At 34.9% G+C, this 25,045-nt stretch overlaps 2 protein-coding genes across 3 annotated transcripts in view; one reads left to right on the top strand and one right to left on the bottom strand.

Annotated features, from left to right (window-relative positions):
• LOC126977221 (solute carrier family 12 member 4) overlaps positions 1 to 25,045 on the top strand; it is a 477,718-nt gene that overhangs the window by 117,020 nt on the left and 335,653 nt on the right. The gene's annotated exons all lie outside the window — the stretch shown is intronic.
• Positions 513 to 25,045, bottom strand: part of LOC126977270 (monocarboxylate transporter 12-like) — a 30,992-nt gene continuing 6,459 nt past the window's right edge. The window contains exons 3-9 of one of the 2 annotated variants that reach the window (XM_050826022.1): positions 14,816 to 14,942; positions 14,193 to 14,606; positions 14,019 to 14,118; positions 13,546 to 13,693; positions 12,442 to 12,586; positions 8,245 to 8,436; positions 513 to 1,531 (exon numbers count right to left, since the gene is read on the bottom strand). In XM_050826022.1, the coding sequence (XP_050681979.1) occupies positions 1,419 to 1,531; positions 8,245 to 8,436; positions 12,442 to 12,586; positions 13,546 to 13,693; positions 14,019 to 14,118; positions 14,193 to 14,606; positions 14,816 to 14,942 (1,239 nt within the window). In that variant the 3' untranslated portion in view covers positions 513 to 1,418. Of the gene's footprint in view, positions 1,532 to 8,244; positions 8,437 to 12,441; positions 12,587 to 13,545; positions 13,694 to 14,018; positions 14,119 to 14,192; positions 14,607 to 14,815; positions 14,943 to 25,045 lie in introns of those variants that run through there. The other variant, XM_050826023.1, reaches the window with a different exon arrangement.

Genomic DNA, 25,045 nt, shown 5'->3' with positions numbered 1-25,045 from the left:
TAGAATTCCGATATACGAATTCCACGCAATTACAATCCTAACAAGCCAACATTATATTCGATTAATACTTATTTAAAATCAGAAAATTCCTATGGTTTCTGCTTGAACTCAGTACAAGCGTTAAACATTTTACCATTACTCATTCAAATATTTTTATTCAAAATAGGATATAATATCATTTAATGAAAGTCATAAACTATCACGCGACTATCACTCATTCGAAAAAGAATGCCTCAAACCTGAGAAGAATGGGCGAAACAAACTCAGCGGTCTTCTTGCTTTTTTACAAAAATATGGATACAATGTAATAGCATACAATGAAATTTATTACTTAATAGACTGAGGGCGGTCACTCCAATTCCAATCCCACACCAACGTTTTTTAATAATTCTTTTGAAGTTCGTAATACATTTGTTCAGAACATAAGTGTACTTAGCGATACAGAATGAATAACACAAATTATCAGTTAAACGTAATTTTATTCGTATTTTAGTAAAAATAAAAGTCGAAAAATATCTTAAATATTCATTACATTTTATTATATTGATTATTATAAATATAATTAGTAATATACAGTTATACCGCGTACATGATCTTAATAACAAAATATCAAGTAATTATTTATTTAATCAAGTGCTAAAAAGAGAAAATCCTTCACAATAAGGTCAAAACTATACTGGTATTATTCATGCCGTTTATAAGTTCGTTGTAGCTTTGTTACAACGGCTGTGTCGGGGAAAGCTTTTTGAAAATTAAGATAGTTCAAACTTGTGTATAAATTGTGACTTTCACAAGACAATATTGATATGACTATGCAGTTTAAGAGAATACTGTAAATATTAGCTCACCTTATAATATAATAAGTGCTTAAACTTAAACGGCGTTACAATTAAACTTCGTATAAAGTTATACCTTAGAATACACCAAGAATATGGAAAATGTTTACAAATAGACATTTTGCTTGTATTGCTTGGTTTATTCGGACGTATAACGTTTCCCGCGTTTATTTGCAAGGCTGCCTGACATTCGGACAAACTTCAGAATTATCATTGTATTGACAGTGTTGCCAGCGATATAATCAATGTTGCATATTCTTGGTTTATTCTCAGATATAGCTTTATAACAAGTTTATTTGCAAAGCCGAAACTATCTTTTTTTTTATGAAATAGGAGGACAAACGAGCGTATGGGTCACCTGTTGTTAAGTGATCACCGCCGCCCACAATCTCTTGCAACACCAGAGGAATCACAGAAGCGTTGCCAGCCCTTTAAGGAAGGTGTACGCGCTTTTTTTGAAGGTACCCATGTCGTATCGTCTTAATACAAACTGTATCACATTAAAACATATCCATCGGTTCCTTTAAACTTTAAAGATTTCCCGAAGTATTAAAAATTATGGTCCTTTTTTTCAAATGCAAATTACTTTTTTACTAAAATGTACTCCAAGGGCCACAACACAAGACATGGCAAACAGCAAGCGAGTAACGCGTAGAATGAAGGGACGTAATCTTCGTAAATGTCCTTTAGAGCACCTGAAAATAATATCAGAATATTATAAGTGATTCAAGTTGAGTACGTATATATATACGTCAGTTGATGCTGGGTCTGCTTCTTCGACTGCCGAAGACAGCAAGCGTCGCAAATATGTCGGTCTCAGTGAGTCAAAAATTTTTGTGCCGTTTGCTGTCGAGACATTTGGTACGTGGGGCCCAGAGGTGCGGAGAATGTACAAAGTACTATCTTCGCGCCTCAATAAGGGTACTGGAAACCCAAGCGCTGACAGCTATGTCGGTCAATGGATCAGCCTAGCTATCCAACGAGGAAATACTGCTTATTATTGGTACGCTTCCACGTAATGATAGTTTTAATTTTATGTAGTCATAGTATTGTAAATATAGTTATAAGATTTGTTTTGTTTTAATAAATTATATTGAGTACGTATTAAAATTTAAAATACATCACATTAGATGAATGTTTTGAGTATGTCACCTCACTAGTGTTGTGGGACATCACTAGAGCGTTTTCTAAGATGGCGTCTTGTACTACCGCGAGCGAGATTCCTCAGTCGTTAGTCGTAAGCTTAATATAATAAAGGCATAATTATTCAAGTCTGAGTCTATTATTATTACTATATACTCATAATGTCGGTGCATTATGTCAGATGGTGTCAGAAGTGGGATATCATTTTACTAAACAATTTGCTATTTTAAAGTAATGTCACTTCTAGGATTAATTACACAAATTAACCAAAATTCGGATGGTTGGCTTCATTGAAAAGAGCTATAATCCAGCTAAGTTTGAAAGCGAACAGTTCCTTAAAACGTAGTGGGTTTCGGCTATCTCCGTGTTTTACAAGACTTACAGCCGCCATCTGTCAATCTATCAATGACTGTACGTTTCAAACAATCGAGTGAATCGCTTTTTTCTTAGAGAGTTTCTCTAGGCTGAATTACGTATTTGATTTGCTGTCACTCATAGCTGTCACGTATCTAAAAATGCGTTCCGTTTCTCATACTAAATGGGTTAACAAGACCGCATATCGCATAAATCATGTATAAATTTCCATATAATAAAAAATTATACTTATTTCAATAACACTAATAATCAAAAAAATATCAAATGACTATAATTACCAAATCGAAGATTGCGCTTAGCTTAAACTCAACTGAGTTTTACGTAAGTGAAGTCTGAGCAAAGTCTATAGACGTCAGTCACTTAGTTTAAACTGCTTTGTATCTGCATTCGATAATGTAACAATAGTTCAGTACACCTAGATGACCTATCTATCTATCTTTAGTTTAACTTACGGACACATTGCTGTCACCGTTTAATGACAAGATCTTATCTGTCCATAGTTATGTCCAATATTGTTATAGTCCAATGCTATCTGCCAATAGGTTATTGAAATATAAGTAATCGTCAAAGGATAGATTTATCTACGTGTAGTAAGTTAAACTAAAGATAGATAGGTTTTTGAAAACGGCCGTTAATAGACGATGTAGACAAAAGATATGTCAATAACTATAATGAAAGAAGCTGAAGGGAAGTTGAACTGTATGTAGTCTCGTGCCAAACACGAAAGGGCGAAACACGTGTCGAATTGTTTAAAGACAAATATTGGCGGAATTAACACTAAAGAAAACTCAAATCATTTGTATAATTATGGATTTCCGCAAAGTAACGCCTACTTCATTAAATTTTGTGTATCTTATATAGGTCTACAGATGTCCACGATGGCATATGTCTATCTATTAAGAATAACATTCTATCTCCATGATAATTCTTTAAAAAATTGTCAATTACAAAGCGCTAATATAAAAGCTGTTTTAACAAATACGATATAAATCCTTATCATTTTATTACTACATATTATAAAACCATTCAGATATACGTTTTTGTTTCATTTTTAACTCATTAACTTTGATTATACATTACAGATGGCTTTAGACTACATTATTACCGATCACTTACATTTTTTTTTTCTATTGATAGAACAGCGTTTGTCAGGTCAGCTGGCATTATTATAATAATGACGTGGTAATCAATCAAGAACCAAAAGTTAATAAATATCTGGTAAGGTGCAAACCCTACGAGTTTAATCATCAAGTCATGATTACATTTCACCATTTCATGATCATGACGGCCCCTATAGCCCAGTGGTTAAGGACCCAGCCTACTTACCTAGAGGTCCCGGGTTCGAATTCCAGTAGGTGTTTTTTTCCGAGATTTGTTTCCGAGTCATGGAAGTTTATTTGTATTTATGTATATTTAAGTATGTATATCGTATTAAATATATCGTTGTCTTGTACCCATAGTGCATGCTATGCCTAGTTTGGGGCAAGACAATTTGTGTAAAAGTGTGTCAAAATTATTATTATTATTATTTTTGAACAGTTGATACGTGTCTTTGAGGGCTGGTATAATTTACAAAATGTTCAACCCCCAGCAATAATCAAATTGTGTTAAACTCAAACTCAACACAGAAATAACAATGAGAAATTGCTGGTTTAACGAATGCATATATTTGAAACAAGCATTTGAAAAGAAATATAAAAATTCGATTTTATTTGCGAGAAACATGAGTGGCGCTGCACGAGCTCTCGAAATAAAAATCATTAATAATTGGATCGCGAGATGAAAACATAATTTAAAACTTGAAAATATCGCAGCAAGTTTCATGTTTTGTAGAGCTAGAGTAATTTATCAAGAAGTACTAACTATAATATTTCTTCACTTGCAAGATGAGTTATTATTGTACTCATAAATGCGGAAAATCTTATTGTGAATGTTGAGTTTGTTTACGTTTACAGCTCTTTTGTAAATTTGCATCGTTGAACGTAAATATAACTTATTCATTGCCAAAGATACTGTGATGCTAAAGAAAATAGAGGATGTTTAATGATAGATAAACATAGTAATCATTTTGATATGAACGACTTTCATGAGAATTATCTCCTCAATTTTTTAATATTCGTTTCAGTATGAAATTCCCATTAGCGTAATGGCTACCTGGCTAATATATAAAAATCTCGTGTCGCGGTGTTTGTTACCAAACTTTAAAAACATTTGTGTGCATATCGGATAGGTCTGAGAATAGGCCATCTATTTTTCATACCCCTAAATGATAAGGGTCACCGCACCATCAAATATATTTTTTTATTTTTTAACAATTTTTTTTATTATTATTACAGAAATAAAATTTGAAAAAAAAAAATTATGAACGATGCGGGGCTCGAACCCACGACCTCCGGCGCGTTCCGTGCCGGTGCTCTAACCAACTGAGCCAACCGTTCGAGTACCGCCTCGTTACAAAATTCTGTTTGCTTTGTTCAACTCTCAGGTTGTGGCTTCATATACAGGATCTACTTTACAGTTGATAACCTGCTCAACCCCAATATTTGCATAATAGGAAATTGACTTGAGATGTCGCTCTTGTAAATCTAAGCAATATGTTATATTTTTAAAGTGATAACCCTCACTTCTAGGATTAATACACAAATAAAATTTGAAAAACAAAATTTAATGAACGATGCGGGACTCGAACCCACGACCTCCGGCGTTCCGTGCTCTAACCAACTGAGCCAACCGTTCGAATACCGCCTCGTTACAAAATTCTGTTTGCTTTGTTCAACTCTCATTATTATTATATGGGTATTTTTATTTTATTATGATTCAAGATTGATAAATACATACAACTTCAATCTACGATCAGCCCCTGTTTTTTAATCACGATTTTTATATTATTCTGTTCCATTGTATCACCGCTCTTCGACAACTCCTCCTTTAAAGTCGCGCCTGGTATCGGAATTCTAGGTCTCGAAATCTCGAGCGATTGCCAATTCTGCGTTCATCTGGGTGGCAAAGCCAAATTGGCTTCGAAGAAGCTGGGCGTCATAAATAGAGCACGGCAATACTTCAAGCCGGCCCACATTCTAGCGCTCTACAAAGCGCTGGTCCGGCCACATATGAAGTATTGCTGTCATCTCTGGTCTTTTTGACCGCGTGCAGCACAGAGCTACTCGAATTGTCAGGGATCCAGTGCTCTGTGAACAGCTCGATCACCTGGCGTTGCGAAGAGACGTCGCTTCATTGTGTTTCTTCTACCGTATCTATCATGGAAAGTGTTTCGAAGAGCTTTATGACCTGTTTCCTGCCGCTCAACTCGACCTTCGCACGACATGCTATAAATTAGAATATCATCACCACCATCTGAATGTGTGGCATTACTCCACAGGGCGGTTTTCAAGGAACTTTCTCCATGTACAACCAAGCTGTACAATGAGTTTCCTTGTGCGGTGCTTACGATACGACATGTGTACCTTCAAAAAAAGCGCGTACAACTTCCTTAAGGGCCGTCAACGGTCCTGTGATTCCTCTGGTGTTGCAAGAGAATGTGTGCGGCGGTGATCACTTAACATCAGACCCGTACGCTCATTTGTCCGCTTCTTCTTTAAAAATAATATCAACCACCGAATTTCTTTTAGTAAATTAGACTCACAATGTCACGTGAAGCTCATAATCGGATGAAAAAAACGTCAAAAAGTATAAAATATCATTACTTAAAGTTGGAATGCATGATGTAATAAGAATGCTATGTCATCAGTGATCGACAGTTGTACTGGTAGCACCGCCATTGTTAATAACTGATAAGCAAAATACCACAGAGTGAATCATCACAAGATATTACCAAATACTTAGATCATTTATATATTTAGATAGACTATTACAGCTGTGAAAACGTCGAAAAAATTGTGTTTAGAACTAACACTATTTTGAGCAATTCACGCGCACTAACACAAATTGTCAATTGAAAGAAGTGGCGTACATCATAGAAACTTATTAATAATTGTAGAACGTTACAAAACTAAGAAAAAAGCAAATCGTAAGTAAGTCTAATAAAGTGAGAGAAAAAAGATATACCTAAAAGTAAAGTATAACCTAAAATTATTAAACGGTAATTCTTGTGTCTATGCCTAATTACTGTCTGCTAAAAGATCTGTTCTGTGTAAAAGATTATATATGTTATATGCGAAAGGTTGGCCAGCAATAGGATATTTAAGGTAATTAGTAAAAAGTGCTAATAATTTAGGATTTACAATTCATTCTTTTTTCAAGCATGTATCGATACTTTTAAAGAAGTTACCTAATCATTTTAATATCAAACAACGATAATAATCTTATTGAATCTTATTGTGAATTACTACTGATTTGAGTAGGTGGTATCGATAATACGATGGTGTTGGAAGTCGGAACATCCAAATAAATTATGACAAGGGCTGTCATGTCAAAAAATGTAGATGTCAATTGCGCAAAGCGTTCCGTTACTGCAAGTTGGATGATTTGAATGATTTTTTAATAAATTATAATAATTAATTTCTTTTGACTCCCATATCTTAGCGCCTCAATATTTTTTATATAAACATCGTATAAACTTATGTTTATAATTAATATAATCTTGTACTTGTACGATGCTTCCTTAATTTTTAAATTATGTGGGTCCATTCTCGCCATCCTCCTTTAACATACGATACATATTTATTTCACGATCTAGACGCGCACTGCTAACGTTTTTATACGCAAATTTGAATAATAAGTTCAACAGTTTAAAGTGCCTGGCACTTGAAGATACAACTTTCACATTATATATAACTACTGCTTATTTGTAGAGATTTTGGTTCAATAAAAATTTACAAGGATTCTGTACTGAAATGGATGATGCAAAGTCATCTTTCAAATTATTTTAAAAGCTGTTACTAAATTATCTATACTGGAAGCGGAAAATAGAAGCAATGAATAATTTACCATTTTGTACATGTCGTAAATTCAAACGATAATTATAATTATTTTTTTGCTGTAGAAACATGAAGATATTGAAAGATATACTTTTACAATAATAATAATACTAGTGGTGCATTTAGTATTTCTATCTAGCTATTTTAATTTATATGTAAAGTAGCATCTAATTATTTTATTTGTCTAAAACAACTTTACTCACGGTTGGTTTTAGTTGGTTTCAGACCATTTGGAAGTCCTTCACTGCAATTTTGCAGATTGAGACTGATGAAGGACCTATAAATGGTCCGAAACTAGTCGGTACCAACTCCGACAAACTGTGAGTAAAGTTCATATGTCTACGGTGGTAAAGCCGTTTGAGGGAAATAAAGTTTGAAACGTCTCACGAAAGTTTTAATAATTTATCCCACCTTAACCTAATTATTTTCTATTAGCTTTTACCCGCGACTTTGTCCGCGTAGAAAAGTTTCTATGGGGATTTTTTTCATCTTTTAGGATACTTTTCAAATAATACACTTACAAAGTGCTCTTTCCGCTGTTTGCAGCGCTCTTCTATGATACAACGCATATCCTTCGTCACTGTGGACAGTATCTTTAATAGTATTTCCCTGTGACCTTAAATCTCCTATTTCATCCCCATGAATGTCAAAAATATAAAGTTAAAGTTTAGTATAAAGTTTCATGGTTTTATCTTCGAAAATGACGAATCTCCATACAAATCGCCATCCCCTATTTCAACCCCTTTATTTATTTGTTTTGCAATATAAGCTAGCCTATGTCCTTTTTCATGCTCTATGCAGAGATAGACATCTCTGTACTAAATAATATCAAAATTGATTCGGTGGTTTTGGCGTGAAGGCGTAACAAACAAACTTAGATTCATATTTATAATATTACTAGGGATTTGTGTTGAAAACCTTACTAATCAGGTTTTAGTAGTAGAGAAACTCACCAATGAGTGGCGCGGTGAAAACATTGACTATTCCAGTAGACAGCATGAACAATGCGTAGGCTCCGGGGAAATCTGCCGCCGAGACATGATTGGATATCACCAAGGAGCTGGTAACGTGAATACAGGACCGCAACGCTCCAAGGATACCCGTTATAACTGCGATCCAAATGAACGCCTGCACTTTGATGAACACTACAACGAAAACACACATTTAAAAAATAGAAAAACAATAATAAAAGAAAAAATGCAGAAATTTATTGTTATAAAAGCAACAATGAAATAATGCCTTTTACAACACATTATAAAAACATGATGGATTGACTGGTTTTTACTAAAAATTAGTTTCAAGTTGCGTCAAAGTTTTGTGTTGATTCTATCTATTTTGAATCAAAAAGATCTCTCTTTATATACATTCAGATACATCTGTTCATCACTTACAGTTACATCGGTTGCTGTGAAGAGGAAAGAAAGAGAAAACACTCTCTATCTGAAACCTCTCTGAGCAGGGAATCACGCTCACACTGTTATTTTAATTTTTTATAATATTTATTACGTTATTTAATTTATTATTTTAAGATTTTAATTAATATTATAAATTGTTGTGTTTTTGTGTGAGTATTTTTTTTATTGCTAATAAAGTGTTTCTTGTATTTCTCTCATCCTCATTATCCGCAAAATATCGTAGTTAGGTTTTTACCATTCATAACTGTTTTATATTTATAAATTCTGTTTCAATTTATTTCTTACTAATGGTCCGATGTCCAATAAAAGAGATTATAGGAAGTGGGCAGTATCATTGAGTAGGTATTAATTAGCGTTTTAAAATTTATATTAAGTCATTGATTTTAGCTCGCGGTAATTCGAGAAGACACTTGGTATTGATACAGTAAATTTACATCCACTTTATAAACGTTACAAAGCAACATTATAACTTCAAAGATGGAGCTATAAAATCCTTAGCTCCTTTAACCTCTTAACTCTCTAATGGATAACAGGTCATCCTGTCATCCACTGCATTACTAACTTCCTTGTAACTTATGAATGTTACACTGAAGAACTAGCTTGGAGAGGGTCGGAGATGATAGCAATTTTGGACTTGATGGTGCACATCACGTTTTTTTTCCTTTTTTTTATGGAAAAGGAGGACAAACGAGCGTACGGGTCACCGCCGCCCACATTCTCTTGCAACACCAGAGGAATCACAGGACCATTGCCGGCCTTTATGGAAGGTGTACGCGCTTTTTTTGATGGTACCCATGTCGTATCGTGCCAACACCGCACAAGGAGGTTCATTCCAGAGCTTTGTAGTACGTGGAAGAAAGCTCCATAAAAACCGCACTGTGGAGGACCGCCATACATCCAGATGGTGGGGATGATATCATAACTTGTGGCGTGTCGTGCGAAGGTGGAATTGGGCGTCAGGAATCAGGTGAAACAGCACTTCGGAACATTCCCCATGATAAAAGCGGTAGAAGACACACAATTAAGCGATGTCTGTACGCAACGCCAAGTGATCCAGCCATTCACAGAGCACTGGGTTCCCGACAATTCGAACTGATCTGACGCGGTCAAATGGATCGAGCTGATACTGGGGTGCGCACCCCCGTATATAGCAGACCAGAGATGATAGCAATACTCCATATTATGTGGCCATACCTGCGCTCTGTACAGCGCTAGAATGTGGTCCCGCTTGAAGTTTTGCCGTGCTCTATTTATGACGCCCAGTTTCTTCGAAGCCAATTTGCCTTTGCTCTCCAGATGGCCGCGGAATTGGCAATTGCTCCAGATTTCAAGACCCAATATTCCGAGGCGAGGCTGTAAGGGAAGTGTTGTCGAAGAGCGGTGATACGACAAATGGGGTTTTTTTTTGTGGTAAACGCGCAAACTTGAGTCTTCTGGGGGTTAAATTGGACAAGGTTCAATTTACCCCATTCGATAACCTTCTCAAGAGAGGACTCGATAGAAGACACAAGTTTCTCCCGGCACTGGTCGACGATTTCCCTAGAGAGACCTGCATGTCCCGTGTATACGGCATCACCCGTGCTTTCGTCTGCATAACAATGTATGCCGCGGGTGTCCAACATATCATTGATATGCAGAAGAAACAGCGTGGGAAATAGCACACAGCCTTGGGGCACTCAAGCGATCACGGGCTTGGGATTCGAGCAATAACCGTCGATACGCGATAACCACCTATATGAATCACTGGATTGCCTACATCAGATAAACGGCAACATACTAAGGAACTTTAGATAGAGGTGAGTGGCATTACACACGAATGAAGCTCTACTTAGTAAAATTCGGAAGTGACGTAAGATAACTCTAGTAGTAACTTATCAAGGCGCTTTAACAAGTACCTGTTCAAAAAAGTCTAACAGAATGTTCTGGAATTAAGAGGTGTTGCCACAAACAAGGCTGTACACACCTAGGGACTTTTTTTTAATGAAAATTAGGGACAAGACGAGCAGGACCTTCAGCTGATGGTATTTGATACGCCCTGCTCAGTTCAATGCAATGCCACTCAGGATTCTTAAAAAACCCGAAAATTCTGAGCGGCACTACAACTGCGCTCGTCATCTTTAGACATAAGATGTTAAGTCTCATTTGCCCAGTATTTTCACTAGCTACGGCGCCATTCAGACCGAAACACTTACACATTACTACTTCACGGCAGAAATAGGCGCCGTTGTGGTACCCATAATCTAGCCGGCATCCTGTGCAAGGGAGCCTCCCACTGGACTCTCCTCTTGTCATTGATGATCTTAAGAGTTTGATAACCACCATGAGGAGGTGGGACCCATCACGCAAAACAGGCGTACCTAGTATCTAGAATATACGTAAGATGCGAAAAGTTACCCGTGATTACAGATACGACAAATTTATGGCCTAACAAAAATCTTTAAACTTATAGCGATAATATCATAAAATATATTGATAGCGAGACCCGATGTATTATTAAATATTAACATTTATATTTTAATTTATTCTTTAGTATCCTATTTCTAGAAACTGTTTTATCTTTGGAGCAATCATAGCAATAAAATCTAACGAAAATTTTATCTCAACCTTGATTACTAAATATGGCAGAATTCTGAACATTGGCTAATGTTTTACATATTATGTCTCTTCACTGGGAATTTATAAGATAAATTAAATGAATTTCTTAATACTTAATAACGACTAACGCAACTTGTGAACTTAGCTTTAATATTTTAGTTTAAGATAACTCTTATTTAACTCTTCTCTAAATTTCTTTGATATTTTTTGATAATATTGAATAAACGGTTGTCTTTAAACATGTAAGAACATTATTATTTTATACGCACCTAAACAGCCAACGCTCCTGTGATGCCTCTGTTGTTGAAACTTGTAAGAGCGTTTGCGATGCGGTAACCATCGCCTGACCAATGCACTGATTTTTTTTTGAATTTTAATCAAATATTTTACAGTTGTTGGTTACGGGCGACTAATTTAAAATAGAATCGAGGCAACATTTCCTCAGGATTTTCAAACTTAAACTTATATCCGTATTTTATTATAAGGAAATAAATTATTTTATTTATAAAGACAGTGACAAAACTCACTTGATCACAGATTAAGTATTAAGCCGACCCTTTTAAGCCTCCTCTCCACTATCGGCAATGATCGTTACTAATTGTATGATCGTCTGTCATCGGCAAGTTAATCGTCGATCATCGTGTAAGCATCCACACGATCGTCCATGATCATTTATTGAGCGGCAGTCCTTCAAGATGGACGTGGAGTTGATAGCTGCTGCTACCATTAATTTACTTTCAGTATAGATACAACCATTTTGTCAATTTAGTTGAACGAAAAGTTGTGACAAAAAATGGAAGAAGAGAAGATGGTGGTGGTTGAGCATTCAATAAAGTAAATATAACTATTTACCCAAGTAAATTTAACAATGTAATCCTAGCTTCGCTCACTGTCCAGTGTCCTCCAGTGAATGAATGACATCCCGTGAATAACATAATCGTGTGGGCACGCGCACGCAACTACACGCGAATTCCCTTTGATCCGTACCCGAAAAACCGACATGTCCACACCGATCACCGCGATCACTATGACGTTTATAGACGATGATCGGCGACTAGAAGCGAATAAGGCCTCCACTCAATCGTGCTCGCTTGTAATCGCCGATTGTGAAGAGGCGTCATTAGATTGCATATTTATTACCAATCCGAGCAACAAGTGTGAGGACTGTAGCAGCAAAGTAGAGCAATCTTGTATTGACATGTATTGAATTGCTGATAAACGCGAGGGCAAATCGTCCAGTGACGTCAGCACCGGCTCCCACTGATATTATCGTCGCAACTTCGTTCTGCAAACATAATTTATTAAGCAATTTTAAAACTGGCACACAAAAATAATGCTAATTTATTAGAAAACTATATTAATTCACGGTCATTACATGTGTTAAATTGTTATCTGCTTACTGACTATAATAAAATTTAAATGATAAGATCTCAACATCTAGTATTACAAATTATCTATACAAAATACTTCGTACAAGCGGGCGCCCGCGACATCCAGCGGCCATTTTGTGTCAGAAATCTGACAGTTGAATTGGATGTTATTCAGACTTTTTTGAGTTTTAATTTTAGGGACGGAATCCTGTTTCATAAGCATAGTAATCCAGGTTCCGTTTTTGCACTTGATTATTGACTATCAAACTAATTTACCGTGAGTAGCTTCATTTTGATGAGTCGCCCAACAATTTCCTGTACCTACGAAAACTTTAGATTGCGGTAGGTGGGGTAGCTGGGATAAAATATGTTGATTTTAAGATTTTAAGGTGACTTTTTGATTAAACCATACATTTTGTAGGACAAATATTTTTTTAAATAATTATTGAAAATCATTAAGTGCAAAAATGCACCCTGGATTCTGGACTATACATATAAAAAGACCAAAACATTGAAAATAACTTCCAATGCTTTGGGCTCCAGCGCGTATACACAATAGCGGGTATTATTTTGATCAAAACTGATGGTTGTCCACCGATTTGAATAAAGCAATCATTACATATTAGGAAGAGCTTGCAATAACATCAGTGAAAACAACAATGAAATAGGGTAAGCCGTTTCTCGGCTAAGTGTACTATAACGCACAGATAAATAGACAGGTCAATAAAAATATTACACTGTATAAAAGAAGTACCTTTAGTAAAAACAAAATTGATTGGTTAACAACAATAATCTTTCGAAGAGTGTCATAAAAATGAAGATAAATTAAGATATAAGATTTTAATAATATTTAAAAAAATAATGCAAAAATTACCTTATCAAATCCGTGTTGAAAAAGCAGCATTGGTTGTAAAATAAAAAATGTTAAATCCGAAAAATTAACAAAGCTTTGTCCAAAACAAATGTTGCAGTAGATAAGATCGTTCAGAATTCGCACATTTAATGTCTCTGTGATATCGTTCCTAAAATGAATATAAATTGACCTTTACATGCTCACAAGACATGCATTTTAGATTTTCAGATAAATTATATCGATTACTTCATAAAAGCATCATTGGTTTTTTATTGCTTGGTAGTAATTAAATTTTTCACAGTTTAGCAAGACCGCCATATTGTATTTTAATTAGACACCATTTTAGCCTTTACCCATACCATTTAATATCCCAGTATTATTGAAAAGGGACTACAAAAAACTATTTAAGGGACACTATACAACTGCTTAAATTATATGCCTGTATCTTTTTTTATTAGTTAGATTATCATTGATCATTATCACTCAGTACCTACCAAACTCTTTTAGCCCTACTGTCGTTTTCTTTGGCTTTCTTCGATTCCAATAAATCATTTGTTTCTTCACTTTTATCTCCATTCTCTAAATCTCCCAATTCTAAAAACAATTCCAAGTTTATAATTATGCTAACGTTAACATATTAATTTAGAAGTCGATTACAAAATGAATACTTGCTATTTTGTTTAAATGTATTTTCGTTGTCTTATTTCCGCACTCCATTGTCAACATTCCGGGAATCGTGTGGAGTGAAATTCCACTTAGAATGATTAATACTCCTCTAAAACCATAGAAAGACACGATCACTCTCAATAGCTGCGGATACCACATTACTATAATTCCTTGTATTGCTTTGACGAGGCTCATGGCAAATGTTCGCTTTCTCACAAAGTAGAAATTTATAGATGAAAAACAAACAGGTACCATCATCCCAAATCCTATTCCCTGAAGGATGCCAAACGTAATGGGCAATTGGTTTGCGTTTGTTATTAGAATCGTTGTAAATGCACCAGTTATGAATAGTGCAGCTCCTGTTAATCCGCCTGATTTAAGTGATATATGCTTGGCTATAATGTTCAGCAGAATTCCTAAAACAGAATAAAATTAGAGATAAAAATAATATTCATTCTTTAACATCCATTAGTTATCCCCTAATCTTACATTTGAATCTAAAATTGGCATTATCATTGTATTATAAAATAAAACTGATGTTACAACTTTATGTTATTTCTATAAAAAGCCAATAGGTAAAGCATCCGAGAACAGATTTATGCTTAAAATGTATTAATAACCTTACCTCCAACAGCCAACATGATTGCAAATAGTCCATGGGCGGTAGTTAGAGATTTTGCGGTTGAATTTGTGTCGATAATAAAGTCATTGTAAATTAAACCGAACGAATTCACGTGACCTATCCCAGCAATCTGAAAATATGAGTGTGTAAAATTTTGGTCATAAAGCCTAGTGTAAAATTAAAATCATTCGATGGAAACCCTAGTTCATTGAATTGGAATGAACATAGTATAAAAGAATTGAAATGCAGTAGTGGCAGAAAAAAATTATTAAAGTTGATATGAATTATCAACTTAAAAATGATTTGTAAATATGTATGTATGTCTTACTTGTATTTGTTTGGAAATTAAAAATTATACAAGAAAATTTTGTTTAAAGTTTGATTTTATGGCAAAACTAATGAATATTGCAATTACTGACAACTTGCTAAAATTGATGTGAATCAAAATTAAACATTATGCATATTTTTTATTATCGGTATCTGCAACTTTACGACCAAGTTGATTTTTGTAACCGGTGTTGATAACATGATTTATATTTGACATTAAAATTTAATGAAATTTCGCAAGATGCAAATCGCAAGATATGATATAAGATACACGGACTAGTAAAAAAGAAGGACTCCGCGCCGTGATATTAGCAAGTGAAGCACCTTTACGCTAGTATGTGTGCGTTTACGGGGGATACCAGTTACACAATATTTTCTCCCTTAAATAATCATATAGACATAAATACTGATATAGTATTGTTTTTACACTTTTTCACAACGCACGACGGCATTACTAGAAAATTTTATGGCACCGCAAACTGATCTAACAGACGATGGCAATTCTCATAATGGCGGCCGATCGGCTTGTATTAGTGTAAGTGTGTGCGTGGGGCTATGTATTTACACGTTTACCGGCTTGTTTTGGTGCTTCACTTTTATGTAAGGTGCCATGGAGTCCTTCTTTTTTTATTTGTCTTCGGATTCTCACGAAACGTGAATAAAATTGGATGATTCATCCTAAACAATTTGTTATGTTTTAAAGTGATAACCTTAACTTCTGGGATTAATTACGATATTATCGAAGTAAGTATTCGAGACCCGCATCGTTCATAAATTTTGTTTTCAAATTTCATTTGTGTAATTAATTCCAGAAGTGAGGGTTATCACTTTAACACATAACAAATTGTTTAGATTTGCAAGAACAACATCTCAAGTCAATTTCCTAATATGCAAATATTGGGGTTGAGCAGGTTATCAACTGTAAAGTAGATCCTGTAGATGAAGCCACAACCTGAGAGCTTAATAAAGCATACAAGATTTTATCACTCGAACGGTTGGCTCAGTCGAAGAGCGTTCGCACGAAACGCGAGAAGTCAAGTTCGAGTCCCACATCGTTCATATATTTTGTTGTCAAATTTTATTTGTGTTATTCATCCTAGTTAGCACTCGCTCACTTATTGAATACTGTATTGTACTTACTATATTTAAATCTTTGCAAAGGCATATTTTTAATTAATTGATTTTGTATCAAAAATGGTTATATTTTTCAATGGCAGTACAATGGTACAGTATCACAGTACAATATTGTATATTTAATTAAAAAGACCACAAAAAAAGAAAGCTGGGAGAGTTTCTTGTGCCGCTTCTTCTCTCTCAGAGCGTCATTATTGTTTCCGAAGCGGTAGTAGTATCTAGTATATTAGAAATTACATTAAAAATAATTCTAAACGAATCAATTATGAGACAATAAATGCCTTTTCATCACAGTTTCTACAAAATTCGCTATGTATGTACATGTACCTATGTACATACTAAAAAAAATCTTAATTATTCTTTAGGACCTAGTTTAAAAATTACGCGAATTGTCTTCTTCTGCACTACTAAGTAAGCATTTAATATCGGCTGCAATGGCCAATAACAAAATGCAATAGGACATAATACCAGCTACATATCTATATTGAATGTATATAAACTTAATGCAATTTCTGTAAGTAGTTTAAGGATATCGATTCTCATTTCATCATTCATTTGTTTCTCATTTCACCTTGTTTCGTATAGTGAAAACGACGCTTAATAATAACTAAGGCAACAACAACTTGTATAATAAATTATTCATTCAACTATTGAAATTATTCGAGATAAGATCTTGTACATCTATTTAAATGTATGTTTAACAAACTCAAACATTTCCATTGAGAATTTTAGATTAGATAGTATATTTGATAAAGTGGTATCATTAAAATAATTGGTTAATACATCGTGTTGGGTTTTGAGTGCTGAAGACGGTCAGGATGCGTCATCATCATCGGCTGGAAGACGTCCACTGTTGGACAAAGGCCTCCCCCAAAGATCTCTACAACGATCGGTCCTGCGCTGTCCTCATCCAACGTATTCGGGCGATATTGACCAGATCGTCGGTCCATCTTGTGGGGGGCCTACAAACACTACGTCTTCCGGTACGTGGTCGCCATTCAAGGACTTTACTGCCCCATCGGCCATCTGTCCGTCGAACTATGTGCCCTGCCCACTGCCACTTGAGTTTCGCAATCGCATCGTGATGCGTGCCGTTCCAAAAATTCCTTCTGTATCTGAATCTTAATCCAGTTATTTAGCGAGAGCCTCTTGAGATAAAAGTAAACCTTTTACGGAAACTACTATCGGGACAGTTATATTATCGCTAGCTGATGCCCGTTCTTTATGATTGAAGATTATATCATGTCCTATTCCAGTTCCGGTTCCTGTTTTCGCTCCTTTTTCCAACATACGATTCTTCTATTACCTTATTTCATTATTCTACCTAATATTGGTATAGTTATAGGTCGTAGATGTGAATTTCCGTTTTTTACAAACCCCGCAGTAATTATGGATTTTTCGGGATAGCTTATGACTTTTCCGAAGCTCTAGTCTATCGCTGTACCAAATTTCATCAAAATCGGTTCTGTAGCTCCGGCGTAAAAGCGTAACAAACAAACATACATTCATATTTATAATATTAGTAGGGGTTAATATTATAGTAAACTTGGGCAGTGATATTTATCTATTCCAATATTCTAATAAACTCCTCTTCGAAAATGTCGACCAATCAAACCTCGAGGAGTTACAAACACAATGAGTTTGTATGTCGAGTATTCTTTTTACAAGGAGTTTGTATGGAGTGTTTTCTGCGCAAGGAATTTGTATAGCATATTGAGATGTGGAGATCGAATATTATACTGGTGAGTTCTAAATTTAAACACCAAAATAGTGATTAAAAGTACCTTAAACTAACCTCTAGTTAGAACTAACCTCTATTTTGAGCAATGCACGCACACTAACACAAAGTGTCATATAAATCGCGAGTGTAAGACATAGCTTGTCACGCACACTAAACTAATATTCCTGGTCTTTTTACTGGATGTCCAACAGCAAGAGACTCTGTTTAGACGTATATATAAGAAATGTACTTTTAATTAAGTTTTCACTTCCAAAGAAGAAGCTCTACATAAACAAAATGTCGAAACGACTACTTCTAAAATACACTAAGCCATAGGAAATTTTAGTTTCTGCATAAAATAACTCACAAAACTCCTGTTGCTCGTCTTCTGTGTGCTTTCAGTGTTTGGAGATCATTGAAGGGGACATAGTATTGTGGCCCGTACTCAGAATATGGATTAAAGACCTGTGTTATTTTTTTTATCACTATCTTTTTCTCGAGTCATTTGAGTTGTTACTTTCCCAAATCGGCAGTGCCCCAGGGCACTAAATATTTCAGATACATCAAAACCGATAGTGCCGTACGGCACCTTACTCCCTCACCAAGTTTCGACCCTTATTTTGTTTATAAGATGGTTTATTTTGCATGGTCTTATAGCTTGTTTCAATAGCATTCCGATACATTCAATCAAATCATCCTAATTATAAGAAATCTATTGCTACACGTAAAATACTACACATTGACAGAACGCTGCGCGAGTGCCGAATTGGCGACGATCTGCCCCGTACCGCGCGCGGATGCGAGAGAGCGCTTAGGTAAGGCTACAAATATTTTTTTCAATGATGTATTGGTCGACAATTCTGTGTTTACATCTCACACATGTTTTTACTTATAAATTATTTGACTTTATTGATCGTCATTGTTAAATTAACATATTGTATTTAGTGAGTTATGTAATACGATAATAGCGATACATTTAGAATTTTATGCTTCATAAATTTATCTGTGTCAATTTCGACGGACATCGTTAGAACGATGTTTAATTGTTTTTTTTTTTATGAAAATACGGGACGAGACGAGCAGGACGTTCAGCTGATGGTAATTGATACGGCCTGCCCATTATAATGCAGTGCCGCTCAGGATTCTAGAAAAGCCCAAAAATTCTGAGTGGCAGTACATTTGCGCTTGTCACCTTGAGACATAAGATGTAAAGTCTCATTTGCCCAGTAATTTCCCCAGCTACGGCGCCCTTCAGACCGAAACACAGTTAAGTTTACACATTACTGCTTCACAGCAGAAATAGGCGTCGTTGTGGTACCCATAATCTAGTTGGCATCCTGTGATCCTGTGTGCAAAGGAGCCTCACACTGGTGATATGAACCGCTTCCGCATGAGAAGTGAGTTCACACAGTCATGTTGGTTTTGAACCTGGATATCACATTTCCATAACAACTAGTGCAAACAATTCTTGACAATCCGGAGGTAGTTATGTCTTAGTTTGATTTCGATACCTATCAATATAAAAGCTATAGGATATAGATTTTACAGAATAGTTTTGAGTTCTATTCTGTATGACCGACCAAATTTATTTTAATATTACTAAAATTTAGTTTTATTTACAATTTTATTTATATATCCCTTTGTGTACCAGTAGTAAGAAATTTCAGCATGAAGTTTATTAATCAATAAATCATTTTCCTATTATCGTGCGCAAAGTTCGATTTTGCGCATGCATTTACGTTCGCAAAGTTCCACTTTCCCACACGTTGACACGAGCGTGCGGGAATGTACTTGAGCGTGTGGGAATGTTTGATAATAATTATAGTGGTCGAACTTTGCGCAACTTAATAGGAAAAATAGTAAAAGGTAGTGCGCAAAATAGGTCGATCCCGCACGAGTGAAGCGAGTGCAGGTTGACCTACGCGCATGTAATGTACTATTTCAATTACCAGGTTAAGTCCTTATCACTCATACGTAATGCCGTTATTGACACGTTATTGGAATTTCAATCATCCTTATGTAATCAGTACTCAAATATGATCGGTATACACGTGGCTATTAATATAGGTCGGTGCCCCCATTTAATATAATACTAGATCAAGTAAAAAAGAGGTTACTTAAACTCAATATTACAATCATTTTTAACTGCATATTTTTATTATTTACCAGTGGGAAGCTTCTTTGCACCGGATGCCGGTAGATTATGGGTACCACAACGGCGCCTTTTTCTGCCGTGATGCAGTAATGTTTAAGCGTTATTGTGTTACATCTTATGTCTCAAGGTGACGAGAGAAGTTGTAGTCTCGTTCAAAATTTTTGGGTTTTTCAAGAATCCTGAGAGGCACTGCATTGTATCAATTATCATCCGCTGAACTTTTCCTTCTCGTCCCTTATTGTCTTTAAAAAATTATTTTTTGATATAGATGGATAATTATAAGTATAGAATAGAGATGTATTTTTTTACCATAGGGAGTGACAATAACAAAATACATATTAAAACGCAACAACCCTCGGTAAACATCATGAAGCCACATCAGTTCGTAAAGGGGCTTTGACATAGGGAGAAGAACCCATAAGAAACTCCCAGCCCATCTTTTAAATCATATAACAATTTAGCCGATATAATTTCATTATACATTATTAGGTGGCCTGTGCTGAACCAGACAAGAACCATGCATCATTATAATCTACTATACTATAGTAAGCCTTTTTTGTGAAAGAAGTCTTAATATATTCCTTAAATTTGTGCTCAGTGAGTCGTAGTATACGGTCAGGTATTTCATTGTAAAATTGAATACCAAGAATTACCATACCAACTTATTAAACGGCACGTACCTACATTTGTAGTGTACTGTATTTACTACTATGTCAAATAACTGCACGTTTCATACTAAGCTAAATTTAATTTTTTCTTATCCCGCCTCTTATTACGTAGTATTTACATCCTATTTGCTCATAACGTCCGGGAGAATCAGAGGTAGAGCATATCTAAAATCTGGCCTTCCTAAAATTCTCTCCCGAAAACAGTGCCACTATTAGAGTTTTATTTTAAGATAACCTTTGCTAGTTACGTTTTGAAAAAAAATATCATACGACAATAACGACCTTGTACGACCACATATTCGAATACAAATTATTGAATTATGAATTGCGATATTATCATACGACGAATGAATTTTGAAATATTTTAAACTATATACATAACTCGTATCAAAGAATATATAATAATACAAGTACAGAAGTCTTACTCTGTAAAATCAATTAAAGAAATACGGACTATTGCGGCCATACAATAAGGTGTAATTCAGATCGCACAGCGCTATTAACCTACATTTTTATTCACCTAGAAATTGCCTCTCTTTCTATCGCGTGACTCTTACCTATTCTGACGACAATAGGGTTGTCTTCTTTATCAAAAGCTGTAACTTCTTAGTATAAGGTCATGTTTTAAAAATTGCAATTTTAAATCGTAATTTTAAAACAATATTCGTTGTCAAACCTACATTAGTTACAGATAGTAATGTATGCATTGGAAGACCACGACATAGTAATAGGTACCTACTTAGTATAGGAATTAAATAGCTACCTAAACCATACACTGCGTTTTTAAAGTTAGGTACAAGATCGGTCGGACCGGTTAAGTATGTAAGCAAAACTCGCGCGTGTTTCACTGCTCGCTCTTAAGTCCCTATTGGCTGGCCTACTCTGTAGAGGCCGCCGTACGTACTTACGATTTCGATACCTACACGGGAAAAGAGACAGGCCTGCTCGTGTTTTAAAATATCGGACTAACTAGCGATGGATCGTCGACGTATTTAGCATGAACGAAACCATACCTTACATTTTCATTCGTCGACTAATCGATCGTCTAGTTCAAATCGTGGACTGTTAAGTCCACGACTGTTAAGTCCACGGTGGCCTACTTTGTAGAGGCCGCTCGTGTTTTGAAATATTGTACTTACTAGCGATGGGTCGTCGACGTATTTAGCATGAACGAAACCAAAACGTTCATTTTGATTTGTCTACTAGACGATCGTCTAGTGCAAATCGTGAACTGTAGTCCTTAAACCAGTATTTCCCAACGTGGAGCCCACGTCCCCCTACAAGTGGGCAATTTGATCGCTAAGGGGGGTTATTTAAAAATGGACTCGACACAACTTCATTATATGTAATATGTTTTGAAATTTTACTGTTCTTCCTAAAATTTATCATCTTAAGGGGACAAAACAATTTGTAAAGGTTAAAAATTATGTGGGGGCATAATAATTTCAGAAATGTTAAGGTGGGGTATGGTCTAAAAAGGGATGGGAAACTACCGGGCTGTTAAGGTCCATTACGACCTTAAGCTGCGCTTGTGAGACGAAAGGACCGAATCGACTGTATGGGTTCGTCGCGACCGCTGTGGTTAGAAGGCTTTATTAATTCATAATAATGACTTTATTTGAAATTTACCTGAATTCTATTTATTTATTAAATACTAGCTCTTACCCGCGGCTTCGTCCGCGTGGAATAGCTACTTTGGATTCGCAAGTTGGTCTAGTCTATTTTTGTACCAAATATAATCAAAATCGAATTCAAAGTTTTCAAAAGACTTTGTTTTGACTCCTTAAGAACTCTCGTCCCCCTTTTTCATCCACATTCAGGTGGAATTTTAAAAATTTATAAACAATTATTTATTTATTTCTTATCAAGTACCAAAATATGATCATCTTTGATAATGATGAACATTCATATAAACTTCCACTCCCTATTTACACATCTTCAAACCCTCTTGTTAGCTTGCGCTATAAAATGGAGCCTTTGTCTAAAATGTACCTCTTTACGAAATTTCATCAAAACCGTTTCAGTGATTTAGGCGTGCAAGCGTAACAAACATCTTACATTCATATTTATAATATAAGTAGGCATAAACTAATAATCTTACCTTACAATTCACATTGTCTTTTAAGGCGCGGTCATACCTCAATATCCAAAAAAATTGATTTCTTAGAGAGTCGATTACAACATAACGCAATGAAAATATTCCGACGCAAAAAAATACATTACAAAAAGAAGAACTTATAGAAAAATTTGAACTGAATAGAATATCTATATATGATTTGAAATATCCAATAAAAAAATTTGGAAGTTGCTTCCGAAATATAAAATTTGGAGTTAAAAATCTCTGAATTTTCAGCGATAACAACATTCTTTTTTTAAAGAATTTAAAAGAATTTGTATTTTTCAAAAACTTAAGCCGAACAATTATACAATTTTTATATATTTTAAGTAAACATAAGAAAATCAGTAAAATAAATGCCCATTTGCAGCTTAGCCACATGATCAACACAAATATTGTACTATTGGTTGTAGCGATTACAATCCTAGTCAGTCCGCGCCTTAAGCGGACGACAAACGAACTCCTTGTTTACGCCTATCATAGTCTATGAATGAACTAGTCTGAACTAGAAATACGTGAACCGTCGATCGACCAGTTGATTGTACAGCTCCTCTACCATGAGTTTAAAATTTACTATAAGACTCATAAGTCTTATAGTAAATTTTTGCAGTGGTTTCTATAGAAAATCGGTAGCATGAGTGACTTATTTGACAGACTACTTACTGTTTTTAATTATATTCATTACTAGCTGACCCGGCAAACGTTGTTTTGCCATATAAATTATTTTTTAGAGCTAAACCGTTTCTTGGACACTGCAACATTACTTTATTTTTCTAAATTAAGAGAATTTTTCTAAATAAAACGTAGATTAAGTTACTTCTTATTACATCAGCTATCTGCCAATAAAAGACCCGTCCAAACCGGTCCAGCCATTTCAGAAATTAGCCGGAACAAACAGACAGACAGATAGACACAAACTGTAAAAAACATTCATATACACGTAGTAAAAAACGGGTATTTTAATATTACAAACAAACACTCCAATTTTATTAAGATGCATAGATATTTAATTTTGTTATATTATTTTTTGCTTGCATAAAAATAAATATTAGCCTTAATTCTAATCAAATGAAAATGTTTCCAGAAAACTTAAGAATGATCTAGAAATTTTTTATATCGAAAAAATTGTGAAGTAAGTTTTTTTTTATGAAACTCAGGGACAAGACGAGCAGGACGTTTGGCTGATGGTAATTGATACGTCCTGCCCATTACAATGCAGTGTCGCTGCACTTGTGATAGATTATTAACATTAACTAATAACTTCTTATACAATAAAAAATAAAAAATAAAGTGGGTATTTAGAGCTAGTACAATATATTAAGATGGTGACGCCTCAGATATTTCTACGAATTTAAATTTCCACTACTACCTTTATTTATTTACGGTGTGTGTGGATGATGCACCTCCTGTACTCAATAACGTTTGTATTGATAATTTACATTTACTTTTTTGACTTACTCGTGTAAGGCATTGACTATTTGACGTTTGAGTATGTTTGTTGCATCATTTTACGTATTATATTGTAATTGAAATGATTTGTAAATCGATGGAAATGTAAATCTTGATATAAAAGAGTGGCAATTAATTTCTTGCTACTTCTTCTCATTAGCTCAACCCTTTACGAAGTAGCGGTAGATTCAATAAGAAAAATATTTTTATAAGTGTCATTTCCGTGACCTACATGAATCAAGTGATTTTGATTTGATTTGATTTTATATTGCAATGAAATTCAGTGCAAACACGAATTAGAAAACACTTTTAAATATTATTGTATGTACCAACATCTGCTTGTAATATAAAAATTGCATACTACAAAGTACTTTAAAACTAGTTACAAAACTTGTTATTTACACTTTAATTCTATTTTCTGTAACATACGCTGTGTTTGTCATGGCAAATTTGTACTTGTATAATATGTATATAATAAAAGGCATAAATGGCATTTATTTTGTCAAAATTGATTCCTTTAGAATTCTTTTTGATGTCATTTCTAATATACTAGATACTACTACCGCTTCGAAAACAAATGACGCTCTGAGAGAGAAAAGGCGGCGCAAGAAACTCTCGCAGCATTCTTTTTAAACGCTCTTAAAAGTTAATGAAATACACAATA

The sequence above is a fragment of the Leptidea sinapis genome, chromosome 44 (assembly GCF_905404315.1).
Source record: "Leptidea sinapis chromosome 44, ilLepSina1.1, whole genome shotgun sequence".
In the NCBI taxonomy this organism is placed as follows: Eukaryota; Metazoa; Arthropoda; class Insecta; order Lepidoptera; family Pieridae; genus Leptidea; species Leptidea sinapis.
Note: the sequence above shows the minus strand (reverse complement) of the source record. Positions and strands in the feature narration are given on the sequence as shown.